A 14,042-nucleotide genomic window follows, 5' to 3' on the forward strand; every position below is an offset into this window, starting at 1 on the left:
AAATGTTGCTGTCGAATTCTGTCACTTTTTACACGGCGCTCGCCATATAAACACAATGTAATCCATCCTATAATTATCCTATATTAATCCTATAGTTAATATACGGACATTGATATAAACAAACGTTTGGTAATGTGTGTGTGTGTGTGAACTCCGTGTAAAAGGGGTTTCAAACTGTGACCCCGTTTGTTTGACAAGAGTTGGTGTCAAACCAACGGGGTTTGAGTGTTTTTTAAAAATTCTATAAAGTTCATAAGTTTTAAAATTCAAAACAATAAAAAAAAATTGAAATCACAATTGAAATTCCAAAATCAGATTGATTAAAAAAAATGAGAATAATAAAAACTAAAATATTCCATCATTTTCCCTTAAAATTCAAAGAAATTATATTTCAAAAAAATCGAAAATTTTATACAAAGAAATTTAGTAAATTTTGACACATCAATAATTTTTTTTATTCTAAGATTTATGTTTCAAAAATCCTAGGATTAAAAAAATAAAAACAATTCGTACTAGAATAGAATCCGAAGTGCTCGTCAAAATGTCAATCCAGATAATCAAATCACGAAAATATCCTAAAATATCCAGACATGCTCTAATCTAAATCTCTGTTATTTGAGAATTCAAGGACATTTAAGGATTACAAATTTAGGAATAAGGCGTTCTTGTCCCAGCTCAAAAATAATAATTTACACACAACTTTTGCGAGAAAGAAAAAAGCAGATTTCTGATGCAAATAAACCAACTTCTGTGGCACGCACAGGTGTGAATGTGTTAGTAATTTTTTGACTAAAAAGCTATACTTAACGGTACACATCAACCAGACCTTTTGCACCAAGATAAGTGTTACAGACATTTTGGTATCTTACGGGAACAACATAATTTACGACAAAATTTGACTATCTTTACACTCAAATTGTAGCAGGATTGGGTCCGTAAGTTTGACAATTGGGTCCTAAAATGAAACTTAGATTGCTGATATTATTGTTTACAGCGATAAAGCTTATTTTTCTGAGTACAATGACCCTTTGTACGAGCACAAAGAGTTTAAAATGGATTTTTAAATCAATTTTGAAAAATTAACCTCGCGGTCCTTCTTGACAGAAAAGCTCCTACTTGACAGCTTCTTCCAAGGGGACCATAGTTGATCCATCGAAAAAATGTTGTCTTGTCAAAAAAAAATTGCATTAAAATGACAAAAAAGTGATCAGAAATGGTTTTTAATCGTGTTTTTTACCGTTGTACATAAAAATTAACATAGGACTTTAGTACCCAATTCCGGAAAAAGAAGACAACAACTTCCTTGGTTGCTGTGCACCCTTAAGGATTTTTAAATTTAAGAATTTAGGGACATATAAATTTGATTGAATTGAAATTTTGAAATTGGAAATATTGTTTTTACAAATTTTGATTTAAAAAAATATTTTAAATTTTAAAGTTTAGTTTATTTTCATTTTCAGAGCATTTGATTTTATGTTTTCTTTTTAATTTACAAATTCTTATTATGATTGAGTTCTTAATTGCTGGAATGCATCTTTTTTTGAATTATTTAATTTCAAACGCGTTTTTACGATTTCCGTTCCTATAGCCATATTGGAACAGAATAATAATTTTACGTTGGTGATAATTTTTCAATTTGCGCTCTTTTTTAGATCGATTTTTACCAGTTTTGCTCTTGTTTAAATTCTACTTGTACTCTTTAATTTTGTTCAAGCCAAAACAAATCAAAATATCTGTTGATTCATTTAAATTTCGATGATAATCTGCGTCAAATATCGCTTTTTACAACTTTCACGATTGTTGCAAAATCTCTTAAATCTGCAGTACATGCCATTATAACTAAAGAATCATTAATTATAATCATCCAATATTTACAATGATTTTTAATGTCTTGAATTTTTTTTTCATTTTCAGATACAAAAGCTTGAAATTTGAGTTGAGTGCCAAAAAGAGTTTGAAAATAATTCTCGAGCGAGATTCCCAACTTTTTGGCAACAAATCATACGTCGTGATTATTGCATTCGATCGTAATGTTTCGATCGTAATTTCTGGACTCACGATCGAGATTTTTCGATGGTAAGTCGTAATTTGTCGATAGTAGATTGAGATCATTCGATCGTAATTTCTCGATCTGTCATTGACAAATTACGACTGACGATCGAGAAAATCTCGATGTGTTTTAAAAAATTCAAATACTCAAAAAAATTAAAAATTTCAAAAATTCAAAAAATTTAAAAAAAAAATTTAAAAGGTTCAAAAATTTCATTTTTTTTTTTCAAGGAACCTCAAAATTTTCAATTTTTTTGAAAGGTTTCAAAAAAATTTAAAATTAAAAAAACGTTTTTTTTAATTTTTATTTTTTTGTTTTTTAAGTTTTTAACTTTTTTTTAATTTTTGATTTTTTTTTAATTTTTTATGTTTTTGAAATTTTTGGAATTTTTTGGAAATTTTTTAAAATTATCAAAATTTTTAAGACTATTGAAATTTTTGAAATTTTAAAAAAATTTGAAATTTTTAAAATTGTTTAAAATAAAAAAGAAATTCTTTAAGATTTTTTTATTTTGTTTTTTTTTTCAAATTAAAAAAATTAACTTAGATTTTATTTAAATAAAAAAAATCAAAAAAAACTGGTATTACCAGTTACGATCGTAATTTCTCAACAGCAAAATTACGATCGTAATTTCTCGATGGTAAGTCGTAATTTGTCGATAGTAGATCGAGATTTGTCGATGGTAAGTCGTAATCTTACTATCGAGAAATCTCGATCGTAAGTCGAGAAATTATGATCGAAGGCAATAATCACCACGATAAATTCCCGGCTTTCCCTGACTGAAAAGTCCGTCGGACGTCCGTCGTTTGTCGTCCGTGCAATCGTACGACGTCGCACGACAATGTCGCGCGACTTTCGCACGAATGTCAGACGTTTTTGCACCAAAATGTCGTATTTGTCGTACGATCGATAATCGAAATCGCTCGACATTGTCGTACGACATTCGACGGATGTCGCACGGTTTTGTTATTTAGGATGTCGTACCTTTGTCGTGTGCTGTCATTTCGGAATTTTGAGGTTATTTTTAAAATAAAATTCACTTTGTTGAACTTTTGGATTATTTTTATTCATTTTTAATAGTTTGCACTAGTCTGGCACATTGTTTTGAATTATTCACTGTCACTGCAGCCACAGTTTTCCTAATTTCGCTCAATGGCGGCTACTCCGGTTGCCTTCGATTCCGCTGGACTTTCCTAGGTCTGTTAAAAGAAGGAAATACAAACCGACTTCTTTTGGTTCGACGATGGCCAACCGCTGTGGGAAGGGTTCTGTTTGTCTACCCTGCCAATGTTCGAGTGCTGTAATTTGTCCCCCTCCATCGCCTTCACCTGGAGGATATTCTCGACCGAAAGTATCTCCAGGAAGAAGAATGAGTTCTTGATAATGGCGCTTTTGCCATTCCGCTAGAAGTTCAACACCACCAACGCAATTTCATTGTCCTTCTCTACTTGCTGGTCCACGTCCAGCAAAAAGCACTCTGGAACGAATCAAGAATTTTAGAATTTTAAGATACCTATTATGTGTTATATATATTTAGAGTAGTGGCCATGTATTTTATTTTATAGAATTATAGACTTAAAAAGATATTAAGGATTAGAAAATTTAAAAATTTTAGAATGTTAAATTTAAAAAAAGAACCTTCAAAATATATACACTTTCAAACATTTTAAAACTTCTATATTTTAGAATTTTAGAATTTTAGAATTTTAAAATTTTAGAATTTTAGAATTTTAGAATTTTAAAATTTTAGAATTTTAGAATTTTAGAATTTTAGAATGTAGGATTTGAATAATTTAAGATTGTTTTAGTGTACTGATGTACGTAGCCACTTGCTGGAACGGATTGCCGATCGAGGCAAAGACAAAAACAACCCTATTTTCGTTTAAAAGCTGTGTTAAACAACTAGTTTAAGCCCTCCGCATCTAACTTGGATTTTTAGCTTTATTTGGAACCATTTGGTTAGTTTATTTATCTCCGTTTTCTATCTTAAAGTTACCTCCTTAACCTGATAAAAAGTTGTAAACTAACAGGCTCTCGTCACAAATAAACAATCAATTACAATTACAATTTATAAACATTCAAATGTTAATATTACTTATTTTTAATTTTAAACTTTTAGAACTTGACAATGTTAAAATTTAAGAATGTGAAGAATTTGAGGATTGTACAATCTTATAACTGTAGCATTTTAGAAATTAAAGAATTTTTGATTTATGATATATTGGATGTTTAGAATTCTTGAAATTTCGTCATCCAAATCACTCCTGGCACAACTCCGCCAAAAAACACTACTCACCAGTTCCAAATCACCCCTGGCACAACTCCGCCAAAAAACACTACTCACCAGTTCCATTGATAACAATTTTTGGCGGATCAGGATCGCTGCCGGGAGTTTTTTTCGTCCTCCTCCACCTTTTTATTACTTGACGTTTCATTCTCTTCTGCAAGGAGGATTGCTTCCACGATCGCTGACCGGTTACTTGCCCTCCATTTTCCGGCATAGCCCGCCGGGTTCATGACATTTTCCGTCCGCCTTCTAATCCACCCACCGAAATCTGGAACAGCAGAAACTTTGATTAGATCCCTTGCTCATTCCGGCCGTAATCGGATGACGTGGACTAATGGCACTGACCGGATGATAAATGTGATTGCTAGTATTTACAATGACAAGATCGGTGCCATGCCTGGCATCGAACCATGTTTCCACTGCTGGGCCGGTACTCGGCGTATGACATCTGAAAAATAAACAAAGAACAGTGCCCAATGCTCTTGAATTAAAATAGAAAACAACTAACTACTCAAACAAACTTACTTTGTTTTGCTCCTATTTGATTTTGTATTTTTTCAACACTTTTAACTAATTCTTAGATCCAGTCAGAACATGTTTATGCTTGTCAGAGTACTTTCGTCGACATCGCCAAATCGTCAATCTGTCAAAAAAATTGATGCGAAAAAAGATGTCATGCATGTCGAGCGTTTGTCGTCCGTTTGTCGTACTTTCGACCAATCGATATCGAAACGGTAAAATCAAAAGCGTGCGACAACTCGTACGACGTGCGACATTTTTCAAACAGAATTTTTCCCGATTAAGGCAAATTCCCGACATGAGTGGCCACCCTAAATTAGCAATGGTGAATTTAAAATGGCTGTGGTGAATTTACTGATCCTTTAAATTGGCCGTTAATTCTTGACTGGTGGAGAATTTACGTCTTTTTGTCTGTGATTCCACCTACTGTATTATGAAATAAGGCTTAAATCGCTAGTTTTGCAAGTTTTACTCCAGATAGTTTGGTGGTCTGAACAATGACTCAATTTGGAGAAAAAACAACACAAAAAAGCTCCTTGCCATTCGATTTTTCAATTAAAAGCAAGGTTTAATAAAAAATGTAAAAACATAGCAAAAATTTAAAGAATATTTAGGATAAATTGGAGAAAGTAATGTAACTTGACAACACTTTAAAACAAAGATCGAATAATAAATGAATTGTAAATGAGCAAGCAAATTTCTTTAAAAGTTTTGGCAAAGTAAAAAAGCTTTGCAACAACAAAAAGAAATATGTATCAAGTTTTTCTACAAAACATGATAAGTGCAGTTTGACTCACTGGACATTCCTGGTAAAAGCGTACGAAACCAGAATAAGATTTTCTTGGATTTGAACACAAAACAGCAGAACCAAAAGGGACCAAGTTCGGACAACAAAACGAGCCCACTTCGCGTGTTTTTTTTCGTTTAGCATTCTACTCAACCATCATCGTACAGCGCGCGCGCACAGCAGAGGAATATTGGAACTTGCCGGTCACCACCGACCGCGGCACAAACACAAACACGTCCTGGGTTTTTGTTTTTTTTTCTGTTGAAGGTGTTTTCTTAACTCTGTATTTTTGTGTTTATCATTAAGATTAAATTACAAAAAGCGCCAGCCCAGGGCCGCTTCTTTACTTCTTCTCCTTCTTCTGTTTCTTCTCCTTCTTGGCCGCGCTGGCATCGCCACCCTTGGCCGCCTCCGGTTTCCTCTTGGGCGCCTCCTTCTTGGCTCCGGCCGCTCCGTCCTTCTTCACGACCTTCTTCTCCTTCTTGTCGCCGGCGGCAGCCTTCTTGCCGGCCTCGGCCTTCGGCTTGGCGGAGTCGCTCTTCTTGCCGTCGGACTTCTTGGCGGTCTTGGCCTCGTCGCGCTTCTTGGCGGCTTCGGTCACCTTCTTGACTTCCTTCTTGGCCTCCTTCTTGGCGACCTTCTTGGCAGCCTTGACGGCGGCCTTGTCCTTCTCCTTCTCGGAGCCGACCGAGCTGCGCGAGTCACGCATCGACGACAGTCGGGACCGGCGGCGGATACGCTCCTGGCGACGGCGCAGAGCCAGCACCTTCAGGTACTCGGACGCGGCCTCCTTGCGGGACTCAACGCGACGCTTCTTGATGGCAAGACGATGTCTCTTGCGCTGCAGCACCACCGGCGTGATCAGACGCTGGATCTTCGGCGCCTTGGACTTGGCCTTCTTGCCGTCCTTCTCCGGCAGCGGGCGCTTGACCACAAACTGACGCACATCGTCCTCCTTGGTCAGGTTGTACAGCTTGCGGATGTTGGTCGCACGCTTCGGTCCAAGACGACGGGGCACGGTCGTATCGGTCAGTCCGGGAATGTCCTTCTCACCCTTCCTCAGGATGATCAGCGCCAGCGCCGACAGGTTCTGGTCGACGATGCAACCGCGGACCGACTTACGCTTGCGCTCACCGGTACGACGCGGACGGTAGCACGAATGGCCCTTCTTCAGCAGCAGACGGACACGGGCTGAAAGAGATAAAGAGAGCGGACAATCAGTTCACGTCCACCAGTTGCATCGGGGTCACTTACTGTTGGTCAACACTCCCTGCTTCATCGGGAAGCCCTGCTTGTCGTTGCCACCGGCAATCTTGAAGACGTATCCCTTCCAGTCATCTCCGAGATGGTCGGCGCCGATTTCCGCACCCATGCGCTTGTCGTAAAAGTGGCGCAGGATGTGGTCATCCATGACCTCGATGGTCTTCTGGGCCCCCGTAGCGGGAAAAGAAACGTTCAGCTGCCGAAACGAGAAAAACAAAAACCGTCAACAGTGTCAACAATCACCATTTTACATAGAGGTTATTCAAAACAAAAATGTTGAAACCGATCGCGGAAGGCCATGAACACACACTCCTGTTTATAAACCCCGTCGTCACTTCTGTCCCATTTCATCACTCCGGTTCCGGAGATGCATCCTCCCCCGTACCCCTCTTCACGCACAACCCAAAACCAACAACAACTTGGCTCTTTGCCGCACACGCGTTGAACACCGCCCGGGGAATCCGACCGCAGATTTCACCGTCGATTCCACCCTGCCACCACCAAACCCCCAACCAAATCACACACCCGCCACTCGGTTTCAACATTTTGCCTCAATCGAACTCTCGAATCGCCATTTAATGCGGGAATTTTCGCCAAATTCGACCCGTACCTTCATTTTACACGTCTATTTCCATACACTCGCGGAGAGTAAAAAGGCTGTCAAATTGAAGCGCTGCGCCGAAGGAGGTACCAGAATGCCAAACTTCCGTTTTCCGTCTGTCAAAATAAGCGAGTGACAGTTGAGGCGGCGCCGCGTTCGAAAGCTTTTCGAAGATGAGAAAAATAAATGCACGCTGAACGAATGTTGGTTGGAAAAGTTCAGAGAAATTCTGCAACCCGAAAATACCTGCGATACACGCAGAAAAATATTTTGTAGAATCAGCCTGTACGAGGTTTGATTCAACAAAAATTTTGTTGAATATAATCAACGCCGATTTTGCGTTGAAACAAACCTTGATTTTCTCAATTCCACAAAAATCTTTTGTTGTTTTGAAAAAGTTGCTTTGACGTTTAGCGTTGATTCAACAAAAATCTTGATTTTCAAATCAACAAAACGTTTTGTTGATTCAAATACGCCTTATTTTCTACGTGCAATTAAAGTTGATACACGCAGAAAAATAAGGCATATTTGAATCAACAAAACGTTTTGTTGATTTGAAAATCAAGATTTTTGTTGAATCAACGCAACTTTTTCAAAACAACAAAAGATTTTTGTTGAATTGAGAAAATCGAGGGGAACGACAGTAATCCATAGAGCTATAATTCCAACGAATTTTGTAAACTTTCTTCAGTTTAGTTGGATTTCAAACGATTTAATCGATTGTATCAGATTTAATCGACTTTATCGGATTTCAACCAAACACTCAGAAAAATAAGGCATTTTTGAATCAACCAAACGTTTTGTTGATTTGAAAATCATAATTTTTGTTGACTCAACGCTAAACGTCCAACACTCAAAAAAATATTCATGTTGAAGTTACGTGAAAAGCTATATGGTATATTTCCACTAATGTTTTCACATAACTTCTACGAGGTGACGGTAGTAGAAATGAAATTTGTTTTGCCAGATCATTTCACGTTGATTCTACGTGTTCCACACGTAAAAACTAAAAGAATCAACCAATGATTTATACATGTTTATTGTAGTAAACCTTATATGATTTTTTTTAGTTTAAGGCAAGGGGTAGGACAGTGAGTGATTTTGAGAAAATTTGAATAGAATTGAGTAACATTGAGCCACGCACGTTTTTCAGAATTTCTCAATCTTCACCTTGATATTCACAAACGACGTAACAACTTTGACATTGACATTTCAACACTGACAATGACAAATTGCAAAATACAAAAACAGCGGGAGCGTAATTTTTTACAAGACACACAAATTCGACGGAATAAACTGATGGTCCTCGGCGTCGATTCCGTGCCATGAGGTAGGTTGTTTCGGGAGAAGGGCAACCTTCAAAGAACTGAATTGAATAAAACTGGTTTTATTTTCAGATTGCAATGGCAAATACTGGAAGAGATTCATCCAACCCTTTTCCGAAACCGTCTAAAAAGCCCGCGGGCAACCGGCCGAAAAGAAGAAGAAGTAGCCAGCTGCTGCTTCCGGCTCGGGTGAGAAGAAACTGGCCGCCACTGAGAGGAAGTCAGTTTAAGGTGACGTCCGCCAAGGCCAAGATCACTGCGGCCGCCGCCAAGAAGCCAGCCCGAAAAAGACCGCTTCCAGAAAGAGTGCCGCCGGTGCTGATGGATTCGACTAGGGACAATACACAAATGTTGATCAATGCCGTTTGTGAACTCCTAACGGAGCGGGACGAGGAAGCCGTTGGCGCAAATATGCATGTCCGGCGACAGTTCTACCCCGTGCCCGGAGCCCCTGCGCCGAAGCCGCTCACATTTTTTTAAAAAATCGGTAAAGCAAAGGGTATCAAGTAGCGAGCCCGTGTCAAAGGTACGACGAAGTGTTGGACAAATCGGCTACCAGCGGTTCAAGGCCGAAAAGGAGAAGGTTGTGGTGGTAGAGGTGCCTCAAAATGCGGGTAAGCCAAGAACGAAATCGCCCGGATGCGGAACATTGCCCAAGTGAAAACGATCCAAACTCTGCGAACGGGCTTTCCCGGACCGGATGCCGTTTCAACCAGAGAGCTGATAAATGCTGCCAAGGCGTCGACGTCGTCGGTCGGAGATTTCTAGAAGAAGCTGACCAACGAAAAGCAGGTCCGCAGAATCGGCGTGAAGCGAAAGCGCGCAAGGTTAGCAAGGTGCTGAAAAAGAAGCCGCCGGTGACACTGGGGCTGCTGTCCACAAGAAGAAGAGAACTGCCGGAGCAACGTAGGCTGCCGCAAAGAAGGTCGTCGCCACCGTGGGTGAGAAGAAGGCCATCGAGGTCAAGGTGCAGAAGGGTACCGCTAAGATTCGTGTCGTCACTCTGCCAAGGGTCTAGGTATGATTTTGGAGCAAAATAAATAAGTAAACAAAAAAAAACACACAAAAAACGCATTATTCGCTTAGTCTCTGGTAAAAATAAGAAAAAATCGGAGCGACTGCTTCAGATGTCTCCATCCTTCTTCTTGGTCTCGCTGAATTCGCAAGTATTGTGAGCGGTGTGGCAATCCAGCACTGGGGTGTATCCGTTGGAGATCTGACCGGGATGGTTCAGCACGATGACCTGGGCGGTGAGTTCACAGTTCCACGACGCAGTTCCTTGACGGACACGTTCTTCGTGCATTTCGACGGACTTGACTTCAGCGGTCAGGTTGGCCGGGACGAAGACGATGGCGATACCGGGCTTGTTCACACCGGTTCCCGCTCCCGGGGACAGATGCAGGGGCTTGTCGGTGGGGCACTTGCTGTCAGCCTTGCCCTCTTACGCTTGATGGCCCATGCTTGAAACAAGTACATCTTGGTGGACGGTTCCAGCATGTTATCTCCGTGCCATCCGGAGATGGGCACGATAGCGACGACGGCTGGGTTGTAGCCGATCTTTTAGACTTCCTTCTTGATTCCCCAAAACGGGCCTCGTACAACAGGGGCTTGGCTCGATGATCAGCTGTTTGATACCGAGCGTGAAGGCGACAAGGAATTCTCTCGAGAGTGTCCGTTTTTGGAGAAATTTTTGAAATAATACCAGTCTCAAATTCACCGGTACCGGCGGTGACGATCAACACTACACAATCCGTAACAGGCGGAATAGTTTGTTCCGGGTTTCGTTGACTCACTGAACTTTAACATCAGCATCGTGGCGTGAAAATGGTGAAAATATTTCTAATTTATTTGTAAACACGCTCTTCTGTCAAAAGCTGGTTATTTCACAGATTCCGTAACCCGGTGAAAAAAGAATCATGAGGAAGATTGAGTAACTTTGAGCCACATTGAGTAATTTTGTAAAATTGAGTCACTCAGTTACTCTGTGTCCTACCCCTTGGTTTAAGGAGGTTATTTCATTCTTTTTCGAATAAAAATGAGAAAACAAGATTTTTTTTCTTTTATTTAAATTTATTTTATTTATCAATTAAGAATTTACTGCTGAACGATCTCACGGATGCATGCGATGCAACGATCGCGATGCAACGCATAACACTTCTTATCCAACAAAAATGCCACGACGATGATTGACTGCAGTCATGAGTTCTTCTCACCGTCGATCTACGATTCGTCGAGTTATTGGCTGCTCCTAGTATTTAGCGCCACACGCGTGGGCTGATGCCTTGAACTTGTTTTGGCCGGCATGAGAGTGACCGCAAAGCACCCGGTGTAGATGATCGGATCAAAGACGGACAACAGCTCCAATAAGGCTTTCTAGTCAGAAATTTACCAACACATTCAAAGTATGTTTACATGACAGCTGGACGTTTGTTTGCATCAGGTTTCCTATCTCTTTCTAGCAAAAAAAAAATTGTCAGGCGACTTCTAGCTGGGTTTTTTGACTGACTGCCCGATATGTCAGCCAACATACTTCGCAGGGCTGTGACAGCTACAGCTCGATCTTTGTTTGCATCAGGACACTGTGACGAGGAGCTCGTCATTTTTGAGTAAAATTATATTTTTTTCACTGGGCCTAGAAAGCCTTATAGCACTTCTCTAGGACACACTCGGAGATGCCCACGTCCTTGTCCGTAAGTTGGTGTCACCACGGTAGCACCGACCTTGATAGCCATTTCGACTGAAGAAATCGGGATTGCCTTTTAGGGGTCTGTCAGGTCGCTAATGTTAGCTCCGGCCAGAATTTCCACAGGGATAGTAAATTCTTCTTCCAGAGACCGGTTTCTGTAAAGAAACATGAATTAAGCAAAATGAAACATTCTAAACTTAATATTACTTACCAACTTTTACTTTTTTTAAGAAATTTCACGAGCACAGTCCGGCAATATGTCTTCACCGTTCGCCGTAAATTTTCATACTAAAATAATCACGTAGAAATCTGGCGCACTCGAGAAAAAAAGATTCGTTGAAGTTACATTTCAAAACACATAACAGCTACATGAAAAATCCTAGTGGAAAAATACTATATGGTTTATCACAATCTTGTTTATCACGTAACTTCAACGTGATATTTTTTTTTGCCAGTACACTTTCACATTATTTTTACGTGTGTCACGTAAAACGGGCCTAGCGAGGGGAAAATCGGGTTTACGTGATTTTTCACGTAGCATCAACGTGTGGATTATTTTGAGTGAAGCAGCTTTTTCAAAACAACAAAAGACTTTTGTGGAATCGAGAAAATCAAGGTTTTTTGCCTTCCTCACCTTACTGAGGAAAGGCTATAAAATCACTCACTTCAAAAGTAATGCTAAAAAAACGATTTTAACAAAAGTCCGGAATATTGTAAAATGGGTGGTTTTTGTAAGTCATGCTATACATTTTTAGAAAGGTAATAAAGAGACCTTTCCAACGCGTACAAGACATTGAAGACCTGACAACCCTATCAAGAGTTATAAGCACTTAAGTCTTATTTATGCACTTTTTGGACGCCAAATCTCAGATATTTTGATGAAAACGTTGTCCGGATCTACCATGCGACTTGTCGTTGGTAGTGCGTATAAATTTGATAGGGTTGTCAAATCTGCAATCTTTTGAACTCGCTGCAAAGGTCTTTTGATTACCTCTAGCAAAACAATGCCAAAGGGCCGTTGTGGGTTTGTAAACAAAGAGTGTGTCCTGCTTACGTTAAAGAATGTTTACATCTGGCATGAAAGGGACACACTCTTTGTTTACAAACCCACAACGGCCCTTTGGTATTGTTTTGCTAGAGGTAATCAAAAGACCTTTGCAGCGAGTTCAAAAGATTGCAGATTTGACAACCCTATCAAATTTATACGCACTTAGGTGTTATTTATGAACTTTTTAAGAGGCTGGATCTCAGATATTTTGATGAAAACGTTGTCTGGATCTCTGGGCTGGTATGCCGCGTGTCTTTTTCGGGAATACGCGCAATAAAAGTTTTATTAACAATCACAAATTAACAGTGTATTTCAAAACACAATCCCCCAAACGCGCCGCTTCACTTTCGAAAACACCGCGCCGCCTCGCCTCTACCTGTCACTTTTGTGCACTTCCGCTTTCAGACAGCGCGCATTCGTTCTAGTACCTCACGCTTACTCTAGCATTCCTTTCCGGCTGTCATTTACACCAAGGTAAGACGTGATTCCGAGCAGTCTCGTTTTTAATCGCGGAATTTCACCGTTTAAAAATGTTTCGATTCGTTTGGAAATTGCTTCACTTTACTCCAAAAGTGAACATTGTTCCGCGGGTGCTCCGTTGAAACGGGAAAGATCGCTGTAAAGTCCGGAAATTGCGGTTTGTTTTCATCGCCCACTAACTCGGTTCTCTTTTGTTTTCTTGCGCAGGAGGAAACATGGCTCCGAGATACGAAATCTGCGTCGGCCTCAACAAGGGCCACAAGACGACCAAGATAAAGCAGCTGCAGTACCGCGGCGATCGCAAGGTCAAGGGAATCCGCCCATCCCGCACCAAGGGAGTAAGTAGAAATTCGTGTTTGTTGATTTTTCGATCCTGTTGTCACTTGGAGCTTGTTTTAGGTTAGAATTGGGGTAACAGGTTCCAAGTGGCAACTTTCGTTTCAAATGATGAAACCTCCTTAATCCATTCACAGACAGTACGTATTTTCGTGTCAGGCCCCGGACGACCAACATTCTGTTGGCCTGTTCCGGCGGTTCGGCACGCTAAATCGTGCAACATGGTTCAATCTTGGTTCTGATCAAACACAGCCATTGTCCCTCCGAAAGCTCCCATTATGAAATCCGTTACTAATCGCGCGCTTCATTCTCTCCTTCTCTAGATCCAAACCAAGCACACCAAGTTCGTGCGCGATCTGGTCCGCGAGGTCGTTGGCCACGCGCCGTACGAGAAGCGCGGTATGGAGTTGCTGAAGGTGTCCAAGGATAAGCGCGCCCTCAAGTTCCTGAAGCGTCGCCTCGGTACGCACATCCGCGCCAAGAGGAAGCGTGAGGAACTGTCCAACATTCTGGCCCATATGCGTAAGGCCGCCCACAAGTAAGCGGACCGTAATTCGGTTTGTTTTTGTGTGTAAGCATTGCGTATGAAAATATCGATTCATAAGTCTCTGTGAAAAGTACGAAAAAATATAACGCGAAAGGTACGTTGAAAAAAAAAAA

General features: G+C 40.4%; 2 protein-coding genes, 1 long non-coding RNA gene and 1 pseudogene across 4 annotated transcripts; 1 reads left to right on the forward strand and 3 right to left on the reverse strand.

The window, feature by feature from the left end:
* Positions 1-3,094: 3,094 nt before the first annotated feature.
* On the reverse strand, positions 3,095-5,020 carry LOC119769795. Its single transcript, XR_005278527.1, has 4 exons — positions 4,863-5,020; positions 4,683-4,785; positions 4,395-4,605; positions 3,095-3,527 (listed from the first exon to the last, which is right to left on the reverse strand). It is a non-coding gene; the product is annotated as an uncharacterized LOC119769795 (long non-coding RNA).
* A 749-nt stretch (positions 5,021-5,769) lies between these two features.
* Positions 5,770-7,634, reverse strand: LOC119769667 (40S ribosomal protein S6). Its single transcript, XM_038262960.1, has 3 exons — positions 7,517-7,634; positions 6,898-7,102; positions 5,770-6,834 (listed from the first exon to the last, which is right to left on the reverse strand). Exons 1-3 carry the CDS (start codon positions 7,520-7,522, stop codon positions 5,987-5,989), a joined length of 1,059 nt encoding a protein of 352 aa, XP_038118888.1. The 5' UTR covers positions 7,523-7,634; the 3' UTR covers positions 5,770-5,986.
* Positions 7,635-9,952: 2,318 nt separating this feature from the next.
* Positions 9,953-10,398, reverse strand: LOC6041459 (annotated as a pseudogene).
* Positions 10,399-12,930: 2,532 nt separating this feature from the next.
* On the forward strand, positions 12,931-14,042 carry LOC119770001 (60S ribosomal protein L36). Of its 2 annotated transcripts, none has more exons than XM_038264019.1 (3): positions 12,931-13,040; positions 13,254-13,384; positions 13,706-14,042. In XM_038264019.1, the coding sequence occupies exons 2-3, from the start codon at positions 13,262-13,264 to the stop codon at positions 13,922-13,924; spliced, it is 342 nt and encodes a 113-aa protein (XP_038119947.1). In that variant the 5' UTR covers positions 12,931-13,040; positions 13,254-13,261; the 3' UTR covers positions 13,925-14,042. The 2 variants fall into 2 exon arrangements, with proteins under 2 accessions (XP_038119947.1, XP_038119948.1); XM_038264020.1 differs by lacking the exon at positions 12,931-13,040 and adding an exon at positions 13,163-13,184.

This window comes from Culex quinquefasciatus, chromosome 3 (assembly GCF_015732765.1).
Source record: "Culex quinquefasciatus strain JHB chromosome 3, VPISU_Cqui_1.0_pri_paternal, whole genome shotgun sequence".
In the NCBI taxonomy this organism is placed as follows: Eukaryota; Metazoa; Arthropoda; class Insecta; order Diptera; family Culicidae; genus Culex; species Culex quinquefasciatus.

Coding starts and splice junctions, on each gene's coding strand:
- LOC119769667 (XM_038262960.1), bottom strand. Junction 6,835..6,897: donor GCAGGGAGTGTTGACCAACA/GTAAGTGACCCC, acceptor TATCTCTTTCAG/CCCGTGTCCGTCTGCTGCTG.
- LOC119770001 (XM_038264019.1), top strand. CDS start 13,262: ATGGCTCCGAGATACGAAATCTGCGTCGGCCTCAACAAGGGCCACAAG. Junction 13,385..13,705: donor GCCCATCCCGCACCAAGGGA/GTAAGTAGAAAT, acceptor CTCCTTCTCTAG/ATCCAAACCAAGCACACCAA.